The sequence below is a fragment of the Nicotiana tomentosiformis genome, chromosome 10 (assembly GCF_000390325.3).
Source record: "Nicotiana tomentosiformis chromosome 10, ASM39032v3, whole genome shotgun sequence".
NCBI lineage: Eukaryota > Viridiplantae > Streptophyta > Magnoliopsida > Solanales > Solanaceae > Nicotiana > Nicotiana tomentosiformis.
This window is the reverse complement of record NC_090821.1, coordinates 59612421-59640375: the sequence shown is the minus strand read 5'-3', so window position 1 is coordinate 59640375 and position 27955 is coordinate 59612421. Positions and strand designations below refer to the sequence as shown.

Sequence of the window (27955 nt, the reverse complement as noted above, 5' to 3'; positions counted from 1 at the left end):
CTGGCAAACTTGCCAGACTAGAATTGCCACCGGCTCCTCCTCGTAAGTCAAATCCTTGTCCAACTGGACAGAACTGAAATCTAACACATGGGACGGATCGCCGTGATACTTTCGAAGCATGGTCACATGGAATACCGGATGAACAGCTGCTAAACTAGGTGGCAACGCAATCCTGTAAGCCACCTCTTCCACTCTCTCCAGAATCTCAAAAGGTCCGATATACCTAGGGCTCAACTTGCCCTTCTTTCCGAACCTCATTACACCCTTCATGGGTGATACCCGAAGTAACACTCTCTCTCCGACCATGAATGCAACATCACGAACTCTACGGTCGGCATAACTCTTCTGCCTGGACTGAGCTGTGCGAAGTCGATCCTGAATAATCTTGACCTTATTCAAGGCATCCTGTGCTAAGTCTGTGCCCAACAATCGAGCCTCTCCCAGCTCGAACCACCCAACTGGCGACCGACACTACCTACCATATAATGCCTCATAGGGAGCCATCTGAATGCTCGACTGCTAACTGTTGTTGTAGGAGAACTCTGGAAGGGGCAAGAATTGATCCCAAGAACCTCCAAAATCTATGACACAAGCACGAAGCATATCCTCCAAGATCTGAATAGTACGTTCGGACTGCCCGTCCGCCTGAGGATGGAATGCTGTGCTCAACTCAACCCACGTACCCAACTCACGCTGTACTGCCCTCCAAAAGGCGAGGTAAACTGCGTACCTTGATCAGAAATGATAGACACGGGCACACCGTGAAGACAGACGATCTCCCAAATATAAATCTCTGATAACCGCTCCGAGGAATAGGTAACTGCCACAGGAATGAAGTGCGCTGACTTAGTCAATCTATCCACAATAACCCACACGGCGTTGAACTTCCTCTGAGTCCGTGGGAGTCCAACAATAAAGTCCATAGTGATACACTCCCACTTCCACTCAAGAATCTCCATATGCTGAAGCTAACCACCGGGTCTCTGATGCTCATATTTCACCTGCTGACAATTCAAGCACCAAGCCACGTAAGCAACTATATCTTTCTTCATCCTCCTCCACCAATAATGCTGCCGCAAGTCCTGATACTTCTTGATGGCGCCCGAGTGAATAGAATACTGAGAACTGTGAGCCTCCTCAAGGATCAACTCACGAAGCCCATCCATATTAGGCACACAAATACGACCCTGCATCCTCAAAACTCCGTCATCTCCAATAGTAACCTGCTTGGCACCACCGTGCCGTACTGTGTATCTAAGGACAAGTAAATGAGGATCGTCATCCTGCCGATCTCTGATGCACTCAAACAAAAAAGACCGAGCAACTGTACAAGCTAGAACATGGTTGGGCTCAAAAACATCTAACCTCACGAACTGGTTGACCAAGGTCTGAACATCCAATGTAAGCGGTCTCTCACCAACTGGAATATATACAAGGCTACCCATACTAGCTGATTTTCTACTCAAAGCATCGTCCACCACATTGGCCTTCCCAGGATGATACAATATGGTGATATCATAGTCTTTCAATAGCTCCATCTACCTTCTCTGCCTCAAATTGAGTTCCTTTTGCTTGAACAAATACTGCAAGCTCCGATGATCAGTGAATACCTCACATGGCATGCCGTAAAGATAGTGCCTCCAAATCTTCAGCGCGTGAACAATGGCTGCCAGCTCTAGATCATGAACAGGGTAATTCTTCTCGTGAACCTTCAGTTGCCGCAAAGTATATGCAATAAACTTGCCACCCTGCATCAATACTGCACCCAAACCAATACGAGATGCGTCACAATATACTATATAAGATCCTGAACCTATGGGTAATACCAATACCGGTGCCGTAGTCAAAGCAGTCTTGAGCTTCTGAAAGATCGCTTCACACTCGTCTGACCACCTGAACGGGGTACCCTTCTGGGTCAATCTGGTCAATGGGGCTGCTATGGATGAAAACCCCTTCACAAATCGACGGTAATAGCCCGCCAAACCCAGGAAACTACGGATCTCTGTAGCTGATGTGGGTCTAGGCCAGTTCTGAACTACCTCAATCTTCTTAGGATCTACCTGAATACCCTCTGCTGATACAACATGACCCAAGAAAGCAACTGAACTCAATCAAAACTCGCATTTTGAGAACTTAGCATATAACTGGTTGTCTCTCAAAGTCTGAAGAACGATCCGAAGGTGTTGGTCATGCTCCTCTCGACTGTGGGAGTAGATTAAGATATCATCAATAAACACAACCACAAAGGAATCCAAGTAGGGTTTGAACACCCGGTTCATCAAATCCATGAATGCTGCTGGGGCATTTGTCAGCCCAAATGACATCACTAGAAACTCGTAATGCCCATACCGAGTCCGAAAAGCTATCTTAGGAACATCGGATGCCCTAATCCTCAACTGATGGTAGCCAGATCTCAAATCAATCTTTGAAAACACCTTGGCACCCTGAAGCTGATCAAATAAATCATCAATCATCGGCAATGGATACTTGTTCTTGATGGTGACTTTGTTCAACTACCGATAATCTATACACATCCTCATCGATCCATCTTTCTTCTTCACAAACAACACAGGTGCACCCCAGGGCAAGAAACTAGGTCTAATTAAGCCCTTATCAAGCAAATCTTGCAACTGCTCTTTTAACTCTGGTGGGGCCATACGGTATGGCAGAATGGAAATAGGCTGAGTGTCTGGAGCCAAATCAATGCAGAAATCTATATCCCTGTCGGGTGGCATCCCTGACAGGTCTGCAGGAAACACCTCTGGAAACTCACAACAACCAGCACTAAATCCATGAAAGAAAACTCTGCACTAGAATCGCGTACATAAGCCAAATAAGCTAGACACCACTTCTCAACCATATGTCGAGCCTTCACATAAGAGATAACCCTGCTGGCAGAATGGCCAAGATTCCCTCTCCACTCTAATCGAGGCAACCCCTGCAAGGCTAAGGTCACCGTCTTGGCGTGACAATCTAATATAGCATGATAAGGTGACAGCCAATTCATACCCAGTATGACATCAAAATCAACCATGTCGAGAAGTAGAAGATCTACACGAGTCTCAAGACTCCCAATGGTGACCACACACGAACGATAAACACGATCTACAATAATAGCATCTCCCACTGGTGTGGACACATACACAAGAGCACTCAAAAAATCACGGGGCACAACCAAATAGGAAGCAAAATAGGATGACACATAGGAGTAAGTAGATCCCGGATCAAATAGAACTGAAGCATCTCTACTGCAAACTGAAACAGTACCTGTGATAACAACGTCAGATGACTCAGCCTCAGGCCTGACTGGGAAAGCATAACACCGGGGCTGGGCCCCACCACCCTGAACTACGTCCCTGGGACAGCCTCTAACTGCCTAGTCTCCACCTCTAACGGCCTGACCTCCACCTCTAATAGTCAGGCCTCTACCTCTGGCTGCCTGACACCTGCCTCTGGCTGGCTGAGCAGGTGGTGCAGTAACTAGTGTCAGAACCATGGCACGAGAACTCTGATGCTATGAGTTGCCCGTTGCTTGAGGACAAAATCTAGCAATGTGCCTCGGATCACCACAAGTGTAACATAACTTCGGCTGCTATGACTGCTGACCCTGAAACTGACCCTGTCATCCTGAATAGCCACCCTGATAACTCTGGAGTGGAGGTGCACTAATAGGAGCTAGTGGTGCACTGTAGGTTAGCTGGTCGGAATAATGCATCTGAGGGCCACGACCACCTGAGGCACTGTGGGATGCCTGGAGCGCTGAATGAAACGGCCTGGGAGGATGGCCTCTACCAAAAGTACTCCTTCCTCTAGACGAGGCACCGCTGAACTCACCGGAATGACGAGGTCTCTTGTAAGACCCCTGACTTCCCTGAGTAAGAACTATTTCGACTTGTCTTGCGACATTAGCAGCTGCCTGAAAAGAAATCTCACTCCCAGTCTCCTTAGCCATCTGCAATCTGATAGGCTGAGCAAGTCCATCAATAAACCTCCTCACCCCCTCTCTCTCTCTCTCTCAGTAGGAAGTAGAAGAATAGCATGACGGGCCAAATCCACAAAACGGGTCTCTTACTGAGTAACAGTCATACTGCCCTGCTGGAGACGCTCAAACTGACGGCGCCTCTCTCAATATGATAGGCAAAAACTTCTCTATGAAGAGCTGAGAGAACTGGTCCCAAGTAAGAGCAGGCGACCCAGCTGGTCTGGTCAACAAGTAATCTCTCCACCATTTCTTGGCGGAACCAGTCATCTGAAATACAGCAAAATCAACCCCATTGGTCTCCACTATAACCATGTTTCGTAGGACCTCGTGACAGCTGTCAAGATACTCCTGGGGATCCTCTGAAGGAGCACCACTGAAGTGAACAGGAAAGAGCTTGATAAACCTGTCCAATCTCCATAAAGCCTCAGAAGACATAGCTGGCCCATCTCCGACCTACGCCGCAATAACCGGCTAAACTAATCCGACTGGTTGGGAGTCTTGGCTTCTCCTCCAGCCCGAGAGACTGTTGGTGCCATGGGAAATATGCCAGTCTGGGCCACACTCTCCATAAGGCCCACCAAACGGACCAAAGCGTCCTGAAGTACTTGGGTGGCAATGAACCCCTCCGGAACCTGAGCTGGTCCGGTAAGAACAGTCTGGGCTGGAACCTCCTCGTCAAGCTCTATCTGAGGCTCCACTGCTGGGGCTACTTCTCGGGCTCTACGCTGAGACCTGCCCCTGCCTCGGCTTCTGGCACGGCCTAGGCCTCAACCTCTGCCCCGCATAGGAGCTGCCACTGGAGGCTCTGGCTGTTGCTCAATTGAGGAAGCGGTACGTGTTCTCGCCATCTACGAGAGAATAAGAGTAGAAGAGTTCAATCAGTATTGAGAAAGCAAGATCGCACGACAGAGAAGAATAGAAGTGAAACTTGTTCCTAAACTTCATAGCCTCTGAAAGATAAGTACAGACGTCTCCGTACCGATCCTCCATACTCTACTAAGTTTGCTCATGAATCGTGAGACCTAGGCAACCTAGTGCTCTAATACCAACTGTCACGACCCGATATTTCCCACTGACGGGACCGTGATGGCGCCTAATATTTCACTTGCTAGGCAAGCCAATGTTAGAGAATATTTAAACCAATTCCTTATTTCCATTCAGTAAATAACAATAATTAACTAAGATGAAATATAATAAGTGCAGAATATTATAAAACTGTATTAATTACTACCACCCGGATCTGGAGTCACAATTCATGAGCATTCTAGAATTTACTACAAGTAATAGTCTGAAAGAAATACAATTGTCTGAATGAAAGAAAATACTAGGACATAAAAGATAGACAGGGACTTCAAGGTCTGTGAACGCCGACAGATCTACCTTGAGTCTTCGGACAGCGGACCAATAGAAAAATCTCGATCAACCTGAGCCGGTACCAAAATCTGCATAGAAAGTGTAGTGTGCAGCATCAGTACAACCAACCCCATGTACTGGTACGTATCGAGCCTAACCTCGGCGAAGTAGTGACGAGGCTAGGACAAGACACCCACATATAACCTGAACAGTATAATCATGCTAGTGGCAACAACAGTAAATAAAAAAATAACACATAAATAATAGGAAGGGGACATACAGTGGGGGAATACAATATAAAGAGTGAGAATAATAAAAAGACTGAATTAAACTGAAAATCCTTAAAAAATTGAGCAAATAAAACAGCAAAGGAAAACTGCACGGCATCACCCTTCGTACTTTTACTCTCAACCTCACCAAATAAATAAATAGAACGGCACACCATCATCCTTCGTGCCTTTACTCTCAACCTCACCAAATAAATAAATAGAACGACACGGCATCACCCTTCGTGCTTTTACTCTCAACCTCACCAAATAAATAAATAGAACGACACGGCATCACCCTTCGTGCTTTTACTCTCAACCTCACCAAATAAATAAATAGAACGACACGGCATCACCCTTCGTGCTTTTACTCTCAAAATATACACGGCATCACCCTTCGTGCTTTACACTCTTCCTCACAATATAAATAATGCATGCACGACATCACCTTTCGTGCTTTACACTCCTCCTCACAAATCACAGAATCAATAACAACGGATAGATAAGAGTATCACAAAGAAACTAGTATTTTACCCATAATCAATAGCACAATTGAACCTCAACCTTGAATCAATATTCGAAAGTTACCAAATCTCAGTGAAACCAGATATAAATCACCCAACATTTCAAATAACCCGCTAAGCATGGATAGTAGAATTTAAGGTTACAAAATAGACAAGAATAAAATTTCACTCGCATGCTATGACTACAACGACGCATAGATGCTCGTCACGTCACCTATACATCATATCTAACAACCAAACACGTAGCAAATAAATACATAATACCTATTCCCTCAAGCCAAAGTTAGACACGATACTTACCTTGCTCCGAAGACCCCTTAATTCTCAATCACAGCTTTTCCTTTGGGTTCACCTCCAAACCACTCGTATCTATTTAAAAATGACTCAATAACATCAAATATTGCTAAAGGAATCAATTATATTTCATAAATTAAATTTCCCAAATTTTCCTCCAAAAAGTCGAAAAATCGACCCCGGGCCCGCTTAATCAAAACCAGAGGTTCCGACCAAAATCCATTTACCCATTCACCCCCGAGCCCGATTATATAATTGATTTTGAAATCTGACCTCAAATTGAGGTCTAAATCCCCAAATTTCCGAAATTCCTAGTTTCTACCCTAACCCCAAATTCTACTATGAAAACTCTAGATTTTAGGTTGATAATTCAAGAAATGTAATGGATAATTGAAAGAAAATGGTTTAAAATTACTTACCAACACTTTAGGGAAGAAAATGACTCATGAAAATTGCCTATACCCGTTTGGTTCTTGAAAAATATTGAAAAAAAGGCTTAAACCCATGTTTGATTATGTTTTATGCATTGGGCGACAGTGTGCATTGCGTTCGCGAAGGGTACTGGCTGCCAAGCCTTCGCGATCGCGAGACCCTACTCGCGTTCGCGATGGTTACTCCCCCTAACCTTCGCGTTCGCGAGACATTGCTCGCGTTCGCGATGAAGGAATGACCAACCCTCCCCTAAGTGTGCCTAACACTACGCGTTCGCGAGGAGCTGGTCGCGTTTGCGAAGAGTAACGCCCCCATCGCTTCATGTTCGCGACCAAGCCTTCGCGTTCGTGAAGAAGAAAACTTCAGCTGCCCAGTTTACTCTTCGCGTTCGCAAAGGTACCTTCGCGAACGCGAAGAAGGACCTGCCAGAACACCTGCTGCAGGAAAATACCAGATTTTCAAAGTCCAAAACATCCCGTGGCCTACCCGAAACTCACCCGAGCCCTCGGAGCTCCAAACCAAACATGCACACAAGTCTAAAAATATCATACGAACTTGCTCGCCTGATCAAATCGCCAAAATAATACCTAGAACTATGAATTTAGCACCAAATCAAATGAAACTCTCAAGAACACTTTAAAATTCATATCTTCTCAACTGGACTACCGAATCACGTCAAATCAACTCCGTTTCTCACTAAATTTCACAGACAAGTCTTAAATATTATAATGAACCTGCACCGGGATCCGAAACCAGAATACGGACCCGGCACTAACAATGCCAAACATCAATCAATTCTTAGAAACAATTAATTTTCAGACTTTTAATTTTCATAAAAAATTCATAACTTGAGCTAAGGACCTTCGAATTCGATTTCGGGCATACTCTTAGGTCCCATAATTCGATACGGAACCACCGGGATTGTCAAAACATAGATCCGGGCCCGTTTACCAAAAATGTTGATCGAAATCTACTAAAATCAACTTTTAAGGCATAAATTCTTATTTTTATCAATTTTCAACATAAAAACTTTCCGGAAACATGCCCGGACTGCGCACGCCAATCAAAGAGGGTAAAAATGAGATTCTAAGGCTTAAGAGCGCAGATTCAAGTTATAAAACATAAGATGACCTTTTGGGTCATCACATTCTCCACCTCTAAAACAACCGTTCGTCCTCGAACGGACATAGAAAAGTACCTGGGCTGGTGAAAAGGTGGGGATATCTACTCCGCATATCAAACTCGGACTCCCAAGTAGCTGCCTATATAGGCTGACCTCTCCACTGCACTTAAACTGAAGGGTAACTCTTTGATCTCAACTGGCGAACTTGCCAGGCTAGAATTGCCACCGGCTCCTCTTCGTAAGTCAAATCCTTGTCCAACTGGGCAGAGCTGAAATCTAACACATGGGACGGATCGCCGTGATACTTTCGAAGCATGGACACATGAAATACCGGATGAACAATTGCTAAACTAGGTGGCAATGCAAGCCTGTAAGCCACCTTTCCATCTCTCTCCAGATTCTCAAAAGTTCCGATATACCTAGGGCTCAACTTGCCCTTCTTTCCGAACCTCATTACACCCTTCATGGGTAATAACCGAAGTAACACTCTCTCTCTGACCATGAATGCAAAATCACGAACTCTAGTATCCCCGCCCGTTGATCCCTCCATTGCAAGTCCAGGAGGGGATTCCCGATCTCCGAGGCAAAGAAACCGAAGAAGCGGGTGCTCCACAAGCCCAGGAGGGGCTCCAGGTCCCCTGTGTATGCCTCTGACTCCCTCATTCGGCTTAGGGACGAGTCGGAGGAGGAATCTATCTTTGTAACTCATGGGACAACCACCTATCCCGGGGATTAGGAGGCATCCGAGGGGGAGGCTCGCGAGACCGACAACTCTCCAACTCAGAAAACTAATGCGGATCCCCAAGGTAAAACTTCCCAGAATACCAGTTCTTCACTGAAGGAAGTTCCCATTATAATTGAGATCTAGGGGACACCCTATTATACCAAGTCTATGCTTGAAGAACGCCAACAACAATAACAACCCAGTATAATCCCACTAGTGGGGTTTGGGGAGGGTAGTGTGTACGCAGACTTTACCCCTACCCTGGGGTAGAGTGGCTGTTTCCAATAGACCCTCGACATCCTTCCCTCCAAGAACTCCCCACCTTGCTCTTGGGGTGACTCGAACTCACAACCTCTTGGTTGGAAGTGGATGGTGCTTACCATCAGAGCAATCCACTAGTGAAGAAGGCCAAGCAATAAATAAGAAATCTAATGAAGGGGCTCATGGCAAGGACGATCCCTTTCATTCCTTTTTTGACGGTGTGGACTCGTCTGCCTTGGAAGACTTTTCAGGGCTGGGCGACCTGGAAGTGCCGAGAAAGCATCCGTCTTTAGAGGTTGGAGGGCTAAACTCGATCCCAAAGTTAGTCAATCGGTTTTTTGCCCCGAGTGTGGACCCCGGCCGTAAGAGGTCGATAATCATCACTGCACCGGAGGATACCCGGATTCTTTTTGCTCCCGTGGGAGTAGCGAGCCACCTTCGATGCCTGGTGACCGAAGAAGACCAGGAAAAAATGAACGAGGTGGACGTACCGTGCCTGTTCAACGAGGCGCAGCAGGCACTGAATCAGGTAAGGTATCATTATGCTCTTTCGACCTTTGACTTAGTCCTTGATATTTCTCGTGTCTTCTTTCTTTTACCCTTTCGCAGGCCTTGGTACTCCATCATGAAAGCTTTCTTCGGTACCGAACCGAGGTTAACCAGCTTGAGGCTGAGGGCAAGTAGCTTGCCGAGAAAAGAGATATGTATAAGCTTCTCAACGAGCAACACGAAGGGGTCATCAAGAATCTTCAAGTCGAGCTGGATGCGGCTACAAAGGAGCATGCCGACTTGGTCAAAAAGGTAAAGATTTTCGAAGTTAGCAATGAAGACTTAGCCATGGCAACTAACGACTAAACCTTGCAGGTTTAGCAGAAGATTGACTAGATCGACCAACTCCGAGCTGAAATGAATGAGGTACAAGCCATGGCTAATGTTTGGAAGGGCAAAATGCACTGGCTAGCTTCGGAGAAGGAGACCGCCCAGGCACATCTGGCATCGGCAGAAGTTCAACTCCGAGTGGCAAAAGAAAAGGCCGATGCACGGGCTCGACAAAACGAGGACCTTCAAGATCAACTGGGCTCGACCATTACTGAACGGGATGCCCTTGTTAAGGAGCTCAAAATAACGAGGTCCAAGTCGGAAGCAATCAGGGCCTATGCTGAAGAGATGGTGGCCCAGTATAGGGCTGATGACGAAGTAGCCGAGGCTCGCCTGAAAACTATTACCGAGTACGTAAGGCCGTTATCTCAAAGGGAGACCCTTTAAGAGATCCATTCCCGAGGCTTCAACCTGTCGGTCGAGATCAATGAGGCAAAAAGGCTCGAGGTCAAGGCCAAGAAGCTAGCTGAACCCGAGGATGAAGAAGGCTTTGAGGGCTCCGACAAACCCAAAGATGAAGAAGGCTCTGACGATTTTGGTGACGAGGCGGGTTCTGGTGAAGATCAGGCGTAGGTGCCTTAGGAATTTTTGTCTTTATTTTTCCATCTTGTAAATTTATTTTGTTGAGGCCATTTTCATTGGCCTTTGTAAAGACATTCTGGAATGATATATAAAGATTTTTCCCCTTTGGCAATTTTCAAGTCTATTACCTTTAGCATCCTTTTTACAATTGCAAAGATTTCAAATGTCTTAGCGCAGAATAAAATGTAGTAATAAGTTATTTTTCGAAAATTCGAACAAGACTTGTCCTCGATGGAAGTTTTGCTTGAAACTTATTGGGGATCAGAGTGACTGGAAGCTTTCCCCAAGATGCTTGTTTAAATGTTTTTAGACTATAAGTTTTCCAAGGATAACCTTTGAACAGGTTTGGAATTTTGTTGAAGGCCTTATGTTTTGATTACGGGCTTTGAACGTCTCCGAATTATTTTTAGGATGGCCGTAGCCTTTTAAGTTTGGGCACTACCTAATAGGTCTTGTGCCTCCAGGTTTTGATAACCCGAGCCATCTGAACTTACCCAGGACGGCAGTCCCCGAGTGGGGGTAGCCTTGTGTGCTCGGATAGGGGTGGACCTTGGGCTGAACCCGAGGATGAAGAAAGCTGTGAGGGCTCCGACGAACCCGAAGATGAAGAAGGCTATGATGGATTTGGTGACGAGGCGGGTTCTGGTGAAGATCAGGCGTAGGTGCCTTAGGACTTTTTGTCCTTTTTTTTGCATCTTGTACATTTATTTTGTTGAGGCCGTTTTCATTGGCCTTTGTAAAGACATTCTGGAATGTATATATAAAGTTTTTTTCCTTTTGGAAATTTTCAAGTCTATTACCTTTAGCAGACTTTTTACAATTGCAAAGATTTCAAATGCCTTAGCACGGAATAAAACGTAATAATACGTTATTTTTCAGAAGTTCGAACAAGACATGTCCTCGATGCAATTTTGTTTGAAACTTATGGGGGCCCGGAGTGATCAGAAGCTTTCCCAAAGATGCTTATTTAAATGCTTTTAGACTATAATTTTGCCAAGGGTAACCTTTGAACAGGTTTGGAATTTTGTTGAAGGCCTTATGTTTTGATTACGGGCTTCGGACGTCTCCGAACCATTTTTAGGGCGGTCGTAGCCTTTTAGGTTTGGGCATTACCTAATAGGTCTTGTGCCTCCGGGTTTCAATAACCCAAGCCGTCTGAACTTATCTAGGACGGTAGTCCCTGAGTGGGGGTAGCCCTTTGGGTTTGGATAGGGGTGGCCCTTGGGCTCGATAGTTCTCGGGTAAGAGTAGCCCTTAGGCTCGATACTTTTAAGAAGCAAAAAATATTTGTTAGCAAGTCAGAAACTTTCTTTCATTTCTATGCGTAACATACAAGATTGTATAAAAGCTCGTATTGCGGTCTTTGTGACCTACTCGGGCACGGTTCATTTGATCGTTTGGCCCTTACAATGAATCCTAACCACCAAGCCTAGACTGTTCGAGCACAAAGTTTCCTTTCTTGCTTAAAATCATGACCTGATGGTGATGGCCCCTAGTATTCGAGGTCAATCTTCGAGTGGACTCGGATACTGTTGATGCGACCATTGACTCCGATTTAAAACCGGTCTTCGACTCTAAGTTAGCACGATTAAATGTTGCCTCATTAAAAATCTTGCCGGAAAACCTATTTGGGACAAAACCGGTTCAAGGAAAAATGAGTGCAACACATGCTTTCAGGCCTAATCAGCTACATTTTCCTTCGGCTATTGCCTGCAAGTGTTAGCTAAATTAAAGAAAATGAATGATGGCGTACCTTAGCAGTAGTATCGTTTTAAGTGGGTCACGTTCCACTTTTTTGGTAGCTGTGTGCCGTTTCCTGCTTCGAGTTTGTACGAACCTTTACCGGTAATCCCGATGACTCAATACAGACCTTCCTAGTTCGATCCTAGCTTTCCTTCATTCGGGTTCCGGGTGTTCTGTGTTACTCTTCTTAATACCAAGTCCCCGATGTTGAAATGTAGGAGGTTGGCTCTTCGGTTGTAATATCTTTCTATCCACTATTTTTGGACGGCCAGCCGGACTGGAGTGGCCTCGCGTCTCTCATCCAGTAGTTCTAGGCTCGTGCTCATGGCCTCGCTGTTAGATTCTTTGGTTGCTTATCAAAACCTGAGACTCGGTTCTTCCACCTCGACCGGTATTAGTGCTTCGGCGTCGTAGACCAACGAAAATAGGGTGGCCCCTGTACTGATTTTGAGGTTGTACGATATGCCCACAAGACTTCGGGCAGGACTTCCTTCCATTTCCCTTTGGCATCGGCCAACCTTTTCTTAAGGTTTTAAAGGATTATTTTGTTCGTCGACTCCGCCTGCCCGTCCCTACTAGGGTGATAGGGTGTTGATAAGATCTTCTTGATCTTATGGTCCTCGACAGATTTGCTTTGCTGTCGATGAATTATTTCCCGTTATCACATACTATCTCGGCCGGTATACCGAACCGGCATGTGATGTTGCCCCAAATGAAGTCGATGACTTCTTTTACCCGGGCCTTCTCGAACGCTTGAGCTTCAACCCATTTAGATAAATCGTTAGTCATAAATAGTATAAATTAAGCCTTACCGGGTGCCCATGGTAGGGGACCGACGATGTCCATTCCCCACTTCATGAACGGCCAGGGCGATAAGACCGAGTGTAGTAACTCCCCGGGCTGATGGATCATTGGTGCGTGCCTCTGACAACCGTCACATTTTTGCACAAACTTCTTCGCATCTTTCTCCATGTCGACCCAGTAATAGCCGGCTCTGATTATCTTATGAACCAATGATTCTGCCCCCGAATGGTTTCCGCATGTGCCTTTGTGAACTTCCCTCAAAACATATTCGGCGTCTCCCAACCCCAAGTATATGGTGAGTGGGCCATCGAATGTTCTTCTGAACAGAGTATTATCTTCGGACAGGCTAAACATGGCCGCCTTCGTGCGCAGAGTTCTCGATTCTTTGGGATATGAGGGCAGCTTCCCAGTCTTCAGGTAATCTATATACTTGTTTCTCCAATCCCAAGTTAAACTTGTTGAGTTTATCTCGGTATGGCCTTCTTCCACTACTGATTTCATGAGTTGTACGACCGTTCCAGAGCTGAATTCATCGTCATCAACCGATGACCCCAAGCTAGCCAGAGCATCGACTTCGCTATTTTGATCCCGAGGCTCGTGTTGTAGAGTCCATTCCTTGAATCGATGAAGCGTTACCCGTAGTTTATCCAAGTATCTTCACATTCGTTCCTCTTTCACTTCGAGTGTCCCACTAACTTGATTTACCACAAGGAGGGAATCGCATTTAGCTTCGATCACTTCGGCCCCCAGGCTCTTAGCCTATTCGAGACTTACAATCATGGACTCATACTCGACCTCATTGTTAGTCAATTTCACAGTTCTAATAGATTGTCTAACTACGTTACCCGTGGGCAGCTTTAACACGATATCGAGTCCGAACCCCATTGCGTTCGAGGCACCATCTGTAAAGAGGGTCTAGATCCCCGAGGTTAACAACAATTCCTTTTCGACTTCGGGTATTAAGGCCAGCGTGAAGTCGGCCACGAAGTCTGCCAAAATTTGAGATTTGATGGCGATTTGGGGTCGATATTCGATATCGTACCGCTAATTTCCACGGCCTATTCGGCCAATCATCCCGAGAGCTTGGGGTTTATGCATTATGATCTTCAATGGGTAGTAGTTACGACATATATGTGATGGCATTGAAAATATGGCTTTAACTTCCTGGAGGCGCTTAGCAAAGCGAGCGCCAATTTCTCCAGGTGAAGATACCTTGTTTCGGCCTCGCCTAGAGTCCTGCTAACATAATATATAGGAAATTGCGTACCTTTCTCCTCCCGGACTAAGACTCCACTTACTGCTATCTCGGATACCGCTAAGTACAGGTACAACTGCACGTCTGTCTTCAGAGTATGAAGCAAAGGTGGACTCGAAAGGTACCGTTTGAGTTCTTCCAAAGCTTGCTGGCACTCTGGGGTCCACGAAAAATTATTCTTCTTTTTCAACAATGAGAAGAACCGATGACTCTTATCGGAGGACCTTAATATGAACCGACCCAGAGCAGCTATACACCCGGTTAACCTTTGAACGACCTTGAAATCGTCTACTACAGTGATGTCTTCTATAGCTTTGATTTTGTCGGGATTGATCTCGATTCCCCGGTTGGACACCATGAATCCAAGGAACTTCCCGGACCCAACCCCGAATGCACATTTATCTGGGTTCAGCTTCATATTATATTTCTTTAGTATGTTGAACGTTTCCTGCAAATGTTTCAAATGGTCCTATGCTCTTAGGGACTTAACTAACATGTAGTCAATGTAAACCTCAATTGATTTTCCTATTTGTTATTCGAACATCCGGTTTACTAGGCGCTGGAAAGTGGCACCGACATTCTTTAGTCCGAACGGTATTACATTATAACAATAGGTGTCATATTTAGTGATGAAGGTAGTCTTTTCTTGGTCGCCCGGGTCCATCAGGATCTGGTTGTACCTGGAATAGGCATCGAGAAAGCTGAGTATCTCGTGACCGGCTGTCGCATCAATCATGCGATCGATATTAGGCAAAGGAAAAGAGTCTTTAGGGCATGCCTTGTTCAAATCTTTTTAGTCTACACACATTCTTAATTTATCTCCTTTTTAGGCACTACTACTACATTTGCTAACCAATGCGGGTACTTAACTTCCCGAATGGAACCTATTTTAAAGAGTTTGGATACCTCGTCTTTGATAAATGTGTGCTTGACTTCGGACTGAGGCCTTCTCTTCTTTTTAACCGGCTGGAACTTCGGGTCCAAGCTCAGCTTGTGAGTGGTTATTTCTGGAGGGATCCCAGCCATATCAAGATGGGACCAAGCGAAACAATTTATGTTATCTATAAGGAATTCAATGAGTTTTTCCTGAGCTCGGGAGTTAGCCCTGTGCCCAGGTATACCTTCCGATTGGGCAAGTGCTCGATCAATTTGACTTGCTCCAACTCCTCAACCGTTGACTTGGTGGAATCGGAATTGTCAGGGGCTATGGACGACCTAGAGACTCCGTAATCATCATCCTCGTATGTCTCCTACTTTTCTGGTTCGGTCAGGGACGACGTCGGTGATTGCTATTTGGCTTCTTCTTTGGTAGCTGAACTAGGGTTCTTTGATGTCGAGAGTGCGGATATCGGGGTCACCTAATCGACAGGGAACATTTTTGTTTGCAGCCGGTTGTTCTTCGTAAACAGTCTTGATCCCTCCCGGTGTGGGGAATTTCAATGCGTGATGTAGTGTCGAGGGTACTACCCTCATGTTGTGAATTCATGGCCTTCCGAATAGAGTATTGCTTCACATATCTCTTTCGATCATGTAGAACTTTGTTTCCTGAACGGTTCCGACGATGTTTACCGACAGGGTTATCTCCCCTTTAGTAGTCTCGCATGCCATGTTAAATCCGTTTAAAACTCGGACCACATGCACTATCTGGTCTTGTAGACCCAGCTATTCCACGACCCTCGATCTGATGATATTGACCGAGCTACCTGGATCAATTAACACACGCTTAACTCGAGATTTATTTATGAGTATAGATATTACCAGTGCATCATTATTTGTTGCACGATGCCTTCAGCGTCCTCGCCGTTGAAAGATACGATTCCCTCTGGTAAATAATCTCGAGTCCGTTTCTCCCTTCTATTAGACACCTTAATGCGCTTTAGCATCGGTATTTGAGGGATGTCAGCTCCACCAATGATCATGTTAATGATGTGTTGAGGTTCCTCTTGCTCGATCTGTTTGTTGGAGTCCCTGTTCCTAAAGTGATTTTTGGCTCGATCACTCAGAAATTCTCGGAGGTGTCCATTATTGAATAACCGGACTACTTCTTCTCTCACTTGTCGGTAGTCTTTGGTTCTGTGACTGTGAGTGCCATGATACTTACACATTAGGTTGGGGTCCCTTTGGGCAGGATCAGATTGCAATGGTCGATGCCACTTAGTATCTTTGGTGCATCCGATGGCTGATACGATGCCGACAGCATCGACGCTGAAGTTGTACTCTGATAACCTCGGTGCCTCCATAGACCCGATGGATCTGGAGAAACCATTTTTGCTCATGAGTTCCCGGTTATTATGACCTCGATCGCTCTTTCTTTCACTCCTCGCATGGTTGCGTCCAGATCCATTACCCATTCAATCTCCATTGTATGGTTGATACCGATCTTTGTTCGATCTTGGTTCATGATCGACAACTCTTTTGGATCTGTCACTAGTTTTGATGGGAACAACAGATCCGGAAGGGGCCCCGAGTTGATCGTCTTCGACCCTAATTTTTGATTGGTACCTATTATGGACGTCGGTCCAAGTTACTGCCAGGTATTTTATCAAATTTTGTTTCAACTGCTGCGAAGCCAATGAGCTTTGGGGGTTGAATCCTTGGGTGAATGCCTGAACGGCCCAATCGTCCGTGACCGGAGGCAGATCCATCCGTTCCATTTGAAACCTCGACACGAATTCCCTGAGCATCTCGTTATCTCTTTGCTTTACTTTGAAAAGGTCTGAATTCCTGGTCTCGACCTTGATGGCCCCGGCGTGCGCTTTTACAAAGGCATCTGCAAGCATAGAAAATGAGTCAATAGAATTATGGGGTAAGTTGTGATACCATATTATAGCTCTTTTTGACAAGGTCTCTCCGAACTTTTTCAATAGAACAGATTCAATTTTGTCATCTTCCAAGCTGTTCCCCTTGATGGCGCACGTGTAGGAGGTCACATGTTCATTTGGATCAGTTGTTCCATTATACTTCGTAATTTCGGGCATACGGAACTTCTTTGGGATCGGCTTCGGAGCTGCACTCAGAGGGAAAGGCTTTTGGACAAATTTCTAGGACTTCAGGCCCTTCAGTATTGGTGGTGCTCATGAGATTTGATCGACCATAAAGTTATAGGCCTCTACTTTTTTGTCATTTTCTTTTCTCCCGATTTCACCCGTTTTGTCAGTTCCTCAAGCATCTTTATTATCTCGGGGTTGGTCCCGGGTTCTTCTTCACCCGGCCTTTCTGTGGCCGGTTCATTTCTGCGAACAATTTCCTGGGATGGTTCGGGCTCAACTCTGCTGGGGGCGCGACTTTGGTTCTGCAACTAGGCTATTGCTACATATCGAGCCTCTAACATTTCAAAGATCACCCACAAGTTGATCCCATCACCTTCGTCGTCGTGTGTACTCCGGGCTATCGTCCGAGAAGGCTCCCCCGCGAATGCTATTTTCGGGATCAGTAGGCAAGTTTGCTTTGATAGCCACGTGTGAGTTAGCATCGATCAGATCCGCGACCGGGACTCCGTTAGGGTCAACAAAGGGCACCTCCTTGCTGGGCACCATGTTGTTGTTCTCGCCATGGTGGCCGGACTCAGCATCAACGTTCAAATGGGCAGATTGGCAGTTTGACATTTTTAATTTGACCTGAAATAAAAAGCTCAAAGAACTAGTGTAAAATAGAGTGTATTATGAAAATTTGTATCAAATTGCCACTATTATCCTTAGCCGCACAGTGGACACCAAACTGTTTACCCTAAAAAACGGTTAACAATTGAATTTATATGTGATTTTAAGGATATGTGGATTAATTCAATACAAATGATAAATAACGTTAGATTAAACACATAAAGGATGTAATAAATTGTCAAACCAATTAAGAGGAGTGATCCCGAACTCAATAACAGCTTAATAAAATGCCTACCTTCGATCCCGGGCTCACAATAATGAAGAACTGATGAACAAAAGTAAGAACTTTGAATAAGAGAGAAAATAAGAGTATATTGCCTTGATATGCGTGTTACAATGTGTCCATGAATAATAATCTTTCCCATTTATATAGTAGGGGAGTTTTACCCTAAGTACAATTCTAAAAAAGGTAAAAATCTTCCGTTACGCCGATCACCGATACGATCCGAGATTCGCGCTGTGATATCCAGTTGGGTACGGATATCACAGTCCTTTGTTAGTCATGTGCAGCTGCTCGGTGATGCTCTCCGAAGTCTCAACCCTTAAATCGGACCTCAAGGACATGGCCCTGATATCCCCGAGGGCAGGTGTTTGCCCGATCCCTGATACGAAGGGCTCTTCGTTCTGACTCCGATACGTACGGTCATTTTCCCACTCCACTCGGCTCACCGGGAAGTCGAGTCATGCGACGGGCTCGATTTTACCGGTATATACTTATCTTACCGAGGTTAAAGTAAACGATGATCCTATAAAGGTCCACCATAATTTCTTGCAGTCCGTATGGATTGGATGGTCATATTTGGAACTAGAATTCCTCTTCTTACGATCCAGAAAGAGAGTTTAACTATATTTCATTAAATTTCAATTTACAATTTCCCAAAAGCTCTGCTAATTATTTTTACTCTAATTAGATTCTTTTAGAATAAAAAAAATTAATTTGAAATTTAGTATAAGGTAAATAGGAAAAGAAAATGAAATTAATTAATTTAACCGCCAAAAGATATGAAAGGATAGTTAGAACTTAGAATCTATCTACATTTTTATTAGAGATATCGTTTGAATTTTAAGAATAGAAAATTTCTTGTACGGAGTTCTTTACCCTGTTACTTGTTTGCTGACACGAATCGGGTTAATCAATTAGTAGTAGATTTCGAATACCAATGATTAAATAAAAAAACATTTTGAAATAAAGTAAATAATCTTTACATTGAAAAGTTAAATCCGATCTCTCTTATTCATCAAACTTGAAACCAAAAACCAATATCTATTTAGATCAGTTTATTTACGTAGAGATCTTGATCTCCATTTTCTATCTCTAAATCCGAAAATGAGTCATTTCTCTCTGCTTTGTAGAAAGCTATCTTATCAAATATTAAGTACACATTTTACATCTATTTAATTATTTGGTACAAATATTAAATTCGAGTAAACCTCACCCAATCGTATATTTTCTACAAGTTGACAATTCAAGGATGCTGGAGCATAGAACAAAAGTGAGACCCACTAGTACACGATTAAGTCCCTTGAAAATATCTGCGTCTACCTGAAAAGGACTGCAAAAATATATGGATAAACATTTATTAAATAAATAAAAAATCCTAGAATCTCTCCAAAACTTTACTGTTACATAATTCCAGATCCTTCTACAACTTTCTGTGTCCTCCCTTATATTCCTTACCGAATCTTCACCCCTTTTTCATTACACATCTTCTCTTAGACAAATTACTCTCTCATTCTCTCAAAATTTTCCAACAAATTCTCAATTTAATGGCTTCAGAATCAGAATTATCAGCTACTGAGGCATCATCATTCATTGAAAATTTGATCAATTCAAGAAACAGAGACTTTTCTCTGTTTTTACCCTTTGTTTTAGCTTTCACAAACTCGTCAATTTCTTCAACTCCAGTTCAAGATTCAACTAGCCCAGATCAAGAAACACAAGAATCAACAACCCCATCTGATTTTCTTGATCGAATAATACTTATAAACCCTTTAACACAAGGCATGGTTGTTATAGAAAACCGGTCTTCCTCTTCGAATTTTGAATCTTTTTTGAGTGATTTGTTGGGAAAAGATGGTCCGCCACCAGCTTCAAAAGCATCAATTGAAGCACTACCAAATGTGGAAATTTGTGAAGAAGAAAAAGGGGAGTGTGTTATATGTTTAGAGGAGTGGGGAGTTAGTGGTGATGAGGTTGTGGTTAAAGAAATGCCATGTAAGCATAGGTTTCATGGGAATTGTATTGAAAAATGGCTGAAAATTCATGGGTCATGTCCTGTTTGTAGATATAAGATGCCTGAAGAAGAAGGTGAATTGAATAATAAGAGTGAAAATAGTGGGAGGAGAAGAGAGATTTGGATGAGTTTTGGTTTAGGAAATGATAGGAGAAATGCTGAGAATAATCAAACGGTTTCAGGTAATTCAAGTTCGGAAAATGAGCATGATCATGAACCAGAGGTTTAGAGAGGCATTTTTTTTGAATTCTTTTTGTTTTTTTAGTTTCAGCATCTTTGTTTTCTTTTGGAATAACATTTGTATAGGGGCACATTTTGTAGTTGGTTGGATTGTGAAATGAAAGATGATTTTTCAAGTTTAATTGATCTTTTTTTCTTCTTTTACATAAGTATAGCATTGATGTTGATATTTAACTGCTACAACGCATCAATTTAATATCTTACATAGGGGTGGGCGTTGTCGGTTCGATTTTGTAGAAGTTGGATTCAGTGTATTCGGTTTTTGATTTGTGATTTTAATAATCAAAATCAAACTATAATAATTTTGGTTCAATTCGATTTATTTATGTTCGGTTCGGTTTAATCGATTCAATTATTCGGTCTTAAGCCATGACAAAAATGTACAAAAATATTACGAAATAACGAAAATAGATTTTTTGGTGGCAGAAAAAGATAAAAAAATAAGAAATTTCATCAAATACACGAAACAAATAAGAATCTTTATGCAAGAAAAATTATTTTACATTACAAAAACAGAAAAGAAAATATTATTAGTATCTTGTGTTAAGCTTGTATTGGTGCAAAATATTTAAAGCTAAACTATATAAAATCAAAATCTTCCTAATTTAAATTTTTGTATTAACATACATTAATCTGGCATGGTTCGATTTTTTCACTCATTTAAAAAGTAACAAGTAAGATTTATTTGATAAGTTTCAGATTGAAATTGTTACTTGTTGTCATTTTGTGTTTCTCTTTTTATTGATATTCCGTGATAGACTTTTAATTTTATGTATTTATGTGATTTCTGGTAGCTAATTTCTCTTTGTTACTAGCATATATAAATCCATTATTTAGATGGTACAAATTTCTGCGGTACATGTTTTTTGTAAAAGATATGTCCATCTTGGACAAGGTGACATGCTATATGTCATGACACACCCAATGAATTGGGCTTCTTTAGGTTGAGAATTAATTTTGGACTTTAAGACTAAGAAAGAATAACAGGGTAAGGGACTAAGAGTCCAAAAGCTGATTCTTAGACAATATTTACATAATCTATAAGATGATTGTGCGTAATTTTATAAAGGGACAGTTTAGTACACAAAAAATCTTATATTTAAATAGGGTTCGGGAAGGGTCGCACAGTATATAACGTAAGCTCTCACCTTAAAAGATGTAAAAATAACTTTACCGAAATAACTTTACAGGTACTTCAAGTTCCCTTCATTTGTGGATAATTTAATGCTTAATATTAATTGATAGTGTACTGAACTAATTGAGCTTCTCTGTAGCCAAAAATTAAAAAAAAGGTAATGTTGGGGCTGCATTAGATTTGTACAAAAACTTCTTAACAGTATAATTGGACTGCTAAAGGTCCAATTAGCTTATTCTGTTATTGGGCTAAGTTCATTTGGACTTTACAAAATTTGGAGTCGTTTAGGCCTTCATTAGTTCATTTGGGTGATATTTCACCTTCACTGTGGCTAATTCATGTTTCTCTCAAATTTTTTGTTTAATTTTGAATGTCACTTTTCAAATACTCTCATGTGTTTTAAGTATTAAGTTACCAATTCTTCATTCTTTCCATCCTATCCTGATTTTGGTTAAGCTTATATTTTTTTTCCCAATATTAAACAAAGAAAGAAAGTGTCTGTGGTTAAAAAAATATTCATTGCAATATCTGATGAGTGACAAACAAGAAAGTCACCATAGATTATGAGCGGCCAGACAACAATATAGAGATTAAATTAAATAGATAGTGTAGACAACTTAAAAGTTAGAGAGTTATACCTTCACTGCAAAGAAAGTTGGCACTCAACATTTTCAATTTAGGCCGGTGAAGTTGCTACCATGTGACCGAGGTCACGGATTCAAATCGTGAAAATAGCCTCTTGCAGAAATGCAGGGTAAAACTGCGTACAATAAACATTTGTGGCCCGACCCTTTTTCGGACCCGCGCATAATGGAAGCTTAATGCACCATGCTGCACTTATTTTTACAATGCCTAATGGTATAAACAAAATGGCCTCATTTACTCTGGAGTACATTCAATCATTTGTATTGATTTCTAAATATTCTTTTTTGATGTACTTCCAAGTTCCTTGCTTGCATCTTTAGAAAAGAATAGCAGAAAATGGGATTCTTGGAATATATACATTGTCCAAGTTTAACAGTTCATATGCAGATAAGTTAGAATATGGAATCAGAAGAAAAAAGAAAGGATGACATTTATAAATCAAATTGACTATCTGTCTTGGGCTTATTCTCAGCATTGGAATATATGCATGTTCTTTTGTAAATGTGAAACAAGAAAAAAAGGGGTTGTGCATTTGTGCTCTCATTATATCCAATACTTATCAATGTGAATATACTTTGAAAAGTTCTTTCAGTTTCATTCACAAAACAATATACATATACTTCTCTATAAACAACATACTAGCTGTAGGAATCAAATGACTATATAGGAAATAAAGTATAAGCTTAGAAGCATATATCTACTAATGAAATTACAAGATACAATAACTATAACCATTGAAATTGCTCTACTTCCTTGTTCAAGTCTATATCTTTTGGACCATGTTCATAGTCATTTGGGCACATACTATTCAAACAAATGGTCTCCGAAAATTCAATCTTGGCCAAATTTCCATCACTTCTTTGACTGTGGCATCTTTTACTAGATGGTTGTTCAACACAAATATTATTTCTTCTCCTCTTTTTTTCTTTAGTTTCTGGATTCAATGAGAGAGCAATAGAAGTATTCGTGTTCCGCGTATTATTCTGATCTTCTTTCCTTGCTGAGCTCTCAGAAGATGTTAAAGAGCTTTCGAGTGAACACAAGATTTCACCATTCAATTGCTTTCTTTCTGTATCTTTTGAGATTGAACCATCAATTTCTGTTATTGCTGATAATGGAGAAGTTGGACAACAACCCATGTTAACCATTGAAACTAATTGAGAGAGTTCAGCTTTAGCAAGTTCTACTCCAACTGAAGAAGTACCATATCCTGCTAGTGTTTCCTGTGCTTTCTTCAAAACTGATTGTAAATACTTGCCTTGAGCTTCTATCCTCAGTTGTAAATGTCTTTGTACCTAACATACATACAAATTTGTAAATACAACATCAAAAATAACTATGCCTCGATCCCAAGTTGGGGTCGGCTATGTGAATCTTCATTGTCTATGTTGCTCAATTTAAGCTCATTTCACTCTAATATTATACAGAATACAAAAATATTACAAGACCACAAATTTGTACATATGTGAGGATTTATCATAAATTGATTAGTTTTTCATTGATCGTTAGACTACTGCAACCCTCTTCCTTTATTAGGGGCTTGAGACCAGTAATGTGAGTAGATTTCGCCGGTGTGAGTATGCTCACATTTCCGGTTCCAAACCCGTACAGAGGAGGAGGTTGCTGTAGGCTGATACAACCAACATAAAACTAGTCAAATTTATGCTGAATCCTCATACACATAAAATTTGTAAATATCTTGGAAAATTATGCACATGAACATAAGCTAATATTCATATTAGATAAATTTACCTCAATCTGTTGATGAAGTTTCCTCTGGACCTCCATTTGCATTTGTAAAGCTCTTGCTATTTGCAAACTCCTGACAAAAATTTTAACTGGTGAGATGTTTTTATTGCTTGGTTTTCTATGTTACTTTATTGCATTCAGTGGGAAACTATCATTACTCATTCATTTGATTCTGAGCTCCATCACAATTGTCCAAATATAACTTATCACTCTGAGGCTCTCTGAATTCTGCATCAAAATAAGTCCTCTGATTTAAGCCTCTTGAGATTTCATTTTCCTTTGTATTTTCAGGTACTGTTGCGCACAACTCCAACTTACCTTCTTGTTTGTTGTCATCAAAAGATTGATCAGTGGCTTGACTTTTCCCAAGACGATATTTCTGTACAGCAAAAAGAGTACTAATCAATCAGTACACAATATCCACCCCAGACCCCACTCGTGAGCTTTCACTGAGTTTATTATTGTTGTTGTTGTAAGGTGACAATGAGACAATTACCTGCAAATGACTCTTGAGGTGATATAAAGTTAGCCCATGAATATTCATCACTCTCATCAATGATTTTGGTGTTGCCTCTGCATTATCAATCAAATAACAACGTTAAAATCGATAACAAGACAGGTCCTCCAAAATTATGCATATTTAGAGGATTTGATAGGGGTGCAGTGACATTTTTGGAGAATTCGAGCAACAATACTCACCCTCTGGACCTCCTAGTTGAGCGACTGCATCGATGAATTGTTGGTGGAGATCAGGAGTCCATTTTAATCTAGGCTTAGCATCACTTGACAAAAGTAAGTTCATATCTTTATTTTGCTGTGCATTTTGTAGAGCCATTTTTGTTGTTGTTGTTGTTGTTTTACAACTTACTAGGATGACAAGGTGCAATATATGTATGTGTATTGAAACACAGAAAAGAAGTTGTATTGTGTCTCAAAAATGTGGCAAAACTAGTAGTATATATAATTGGGAAGTAGTTAAGGGTGTCCCATGTTGTTCTCACTCCATATCTGGAAACATATGTTGGGAAGGGAATATATGCCTTATGAGCTGTGGCCCTTCTTTTCTTCCATTTCCCATTTCATATCAAACTTTTTCTTTATTTTATTTTCTTCTGTTTCCAAGTTATTTTCTTTCTCTTTCTTCTTTGACTTGAAAGGGTGTGAGAGAATCTTTGATACAGCAAAAACAAAGAAAGCAAAACACACTTCAATTTAAGTCTCAAAAGGAGAGAAAAGGAGAAAAAAGTGTTTAATTTGTTTTTATCTTCCTGTTTTTCCTTCTTATATTTCTCTCTCTTTCTGCTTTGATTCCCCTACTGAAAATAGGCAGCCCCACCATTTTATATAATGGGAACTAACTTTTGCTAAGAACTTAAGAGGAGCCTTTGATATGGTAGCAACAACATAAAAACAATTGATAATATGGATTGCTTTGATTGGTATTTTCTTTTTTGGAGATATTGAAAAAGGATTCTTTAAAACAATTATTTTCTTCTTTCTTGTACATTAATAATTCTTTTTTTGTTGTATTTCTTTCTTTTTTGGCAGCTTCTTTTTGTTGTTTTTTAGAGATGAAGGAATCAAAGAATCTAGTAATAGATTTTTACAACAAACTTTGCCGCATTTATGTTATCAAGAAGTGCTTTGATTATAAGTTAAAGATAAGAGTGAAGCAAAATCACTATAAAAAAAATTAAAACTAGCTACGAACTTCGTAGATTACTAAATTGCTTATAGCTATCTTGGTAGTATTTTGCTAATCCATTGCTAAATAGAAATAACGATAAATTTTTCTGTTTAACTACATACTTTTTCCATCGCTAATTTTTTTGTTTTTTAGTAGTAAACTAGCCCTTTTCAATAACACTACTATCCAAATTATGCCATAGTCCATACTCTTAAGTCTTAACCTTAGTGACTTCCTATGTCTTGATCAATCCTTGAATTTTCAGATGTCCTACAAGTATATGCTTGATATGAACTATGCATATGATCACCACCCAAAAGAGAGAATAATGAAATCAAACTATTATTATTATTTTAATGTAAATGTAGCTATAGTTTGACAGATAATAATGAAATGGCATCAAACTTGGAAGAATTATTCAATGGGACCCTTCCCTTGCATAGAATTTGGAATAACCAAGTTTATATCTCATTTATACACCATCAATTACATGCCAGTCCCCAACTAGTCGGAATCAGTAATTTTATGAATCATTTATATCCATTGGAATCTATTTACCATTATATTTAAAAAAAAATAAGAAAGGAAAAAAGAACGACTCCAATATTATACAGAATACAAAATTATGGAAATGAAATGGTTAAAATTTCCCAGCATATATAATAAGGCTGGTATGAGGACAATTACACTAATAAGAACATATTCTACACTCTATTGTTAGCTGAAGAGCCAAGAAAGATATATATTTTATTATGATCGTTCTACGCCTTTATGATCACATTTTGTTATGCTAAGGCAAAGAAGTATCCAACCGCATAGGCATTATTTACTGTATCGAGGTTCAACTAAATCCAATTCATTTTATTCAATCACGGAGCGCATACTAATGCTAACAAAAAAAATTCAATTCAATACTAGGAATGACGAAATTGTTGGATAATTATTTTAGTTTTACATTGATTTATAATGAAAATGCATAACTTAGTTTATCTTTTTCTTTAGTGCTTAGTTATGTAATTAATATTAGTACTTATTAGCTATACTTATTTTAGCATAACCTATATAGTATTTTTAGATTATGTTAATTTTTATTATGGCTTATTAATTAGCAATATATTTTTATGTAATTTTATTATTTTATCTTTATTATTGAATATTTTAGTATAATGATATGACTTATCTCATATTATTGTATTAGTTTCTTGTAAAACACATTATATAGTTGTATTTTACTAGGACTTTAGAAATATTTGGAGTACAAGTTACATATTTTATGCTATGAAGATTTTACCGGAAAAAAATCCGAAAAATTCGAGAAAAATCGAGATTGAAAAACCCGACTTTGTTGGTTTGGTTTGGTTTATAAATTTAAAAATCCGACACCATTGGTTTGGTTTGATAATTGAAAAATTCAAATCAACCCGACCTATGTACACCCCTAGATTCAATGACAAAAGTATAAATATTAAACCCATCAAATTTAAAAATAAATCCTTCTTTGAGCCTACGTACTTATATGATTGACACCATTCTTCATCCCCCAGCAACTTAGCATGGGATGGGTTTCTTTAATTACCTCTCTTTTCTTCTTTTTCCCTTTAATCAACACACGAATGTAGAAATTATTAAAAAGTTCCATAATTCTTGTACTATATTACAGAAAATAGAAGATTAGTGTGATAAAAAGGAGGAAAAGAATTGGCTTTCTTAAAAGCTTTAACCACATCCAATTGATCTATAAGTAACACAGTATTATCTATGCATAAAGCAAAAGAAAGAAGAAAAAAAGGGAAAAAGAGAAGGCCAAAATGGCAAACAAGAAATCATAAAAAGTCAATTAGATCAGATCAATCTTGTGATTTCTTGGGATGTGGTCAAGACTCTTAAGAGAGTTCGATCGATTGGAATCGAAATCCAATGATTGAATTTCCAAAGTTTTGCCTTCTCAGTGCACTACATTCACTTGGTCTCCTCCATTTCTAAAGATTTTTCAAAAGACTGAAAAATTAGATTCCAACCTATCATATAATAATACACTAGTAATTACTAAGCTTTTTAGCTTTACAAGTCTATGTAATAGTTGAACAGGAATTAATATTATACATGTAATAGTTCCTATGTTTCTCCTATTTGATTACATTATCAGAGTAAGACATGTTCATTAAGCATGAAACTAATTTGATTCCAAAGGGCAGAGCTACTTGTTTGATAGGGTTCAATCAAATCTCAATTCGTCAAAAAAAATTATACTGTGCATATTGTGTTAATATTTTTTTTTTATATATAAAAAATTTAATCTTTTTTTACCTCAAGGAAACCTTCTATTATAGCGGCAAAGGAAATTCAAAAATTGCTTCAAATTACAGGTGTATGAATCACATATT

General features: G+C 40.7%; 2 protein-coding genes across 3 annotated transcripts; one reads left to right on the top strand and one right to left on the bottom strand.

The window, feature by feature from the left end:
* The first annotated feature begins 19545 nt into the window (after positions 1-19545).
* Positions 19546-20477, top strand: LOC108946357 (E3 ubiquitin-protein ligase MPSR1). The gene has a single exon (XM_070187456.1). It carries the CDS (start codon positions 19649-19651, stop codon positions 20342-20344), a length of 696 nt encoding a protein of 231 aa, XP_070043557.1. The 5' UTR covers positions 19546-19648; the 3' UTR covers positions 20345-20477.
* A 2229-nt stretch (positions 20478-22706) lies between these two features.
* On the bottom strand, positions 22707-24840 carry LOC104103218 (myb family transcription factor PHL8-like). 2 transcript variants are annotated; one of them, XM_070187587.1, is made up of 6 exons: positions 24584-24839; positions 24381-24457; positions 24203-24263; positions 24043-24112; positions 23888-23957; positions 22707-23430 (listed from the first exon to the last, which is right to left on the bottom strand). In XM_070187587.1, the coding sequence occupies exons 1-6, from the start codon at positions 24717-24719 to the stop codon at positions 22861-22863; spliced, it is 984 nt and encodes a 327-aa protein (XP_070043688.1). In that variant the 5' UTR covers positions 24720-24839; the 3' UTR covers positions 22707-22860. The 2 variants fall into 2 exon arrangements, with proteins under 2 accessions (XP_070043688.1, XP_070043687.1); XM_070187586.1 differs by having other exon boundaries at positions 24043-24263; positions 24584-24840.
* Positions 24841-27955: the final 3115 nt, after the last annotated feature.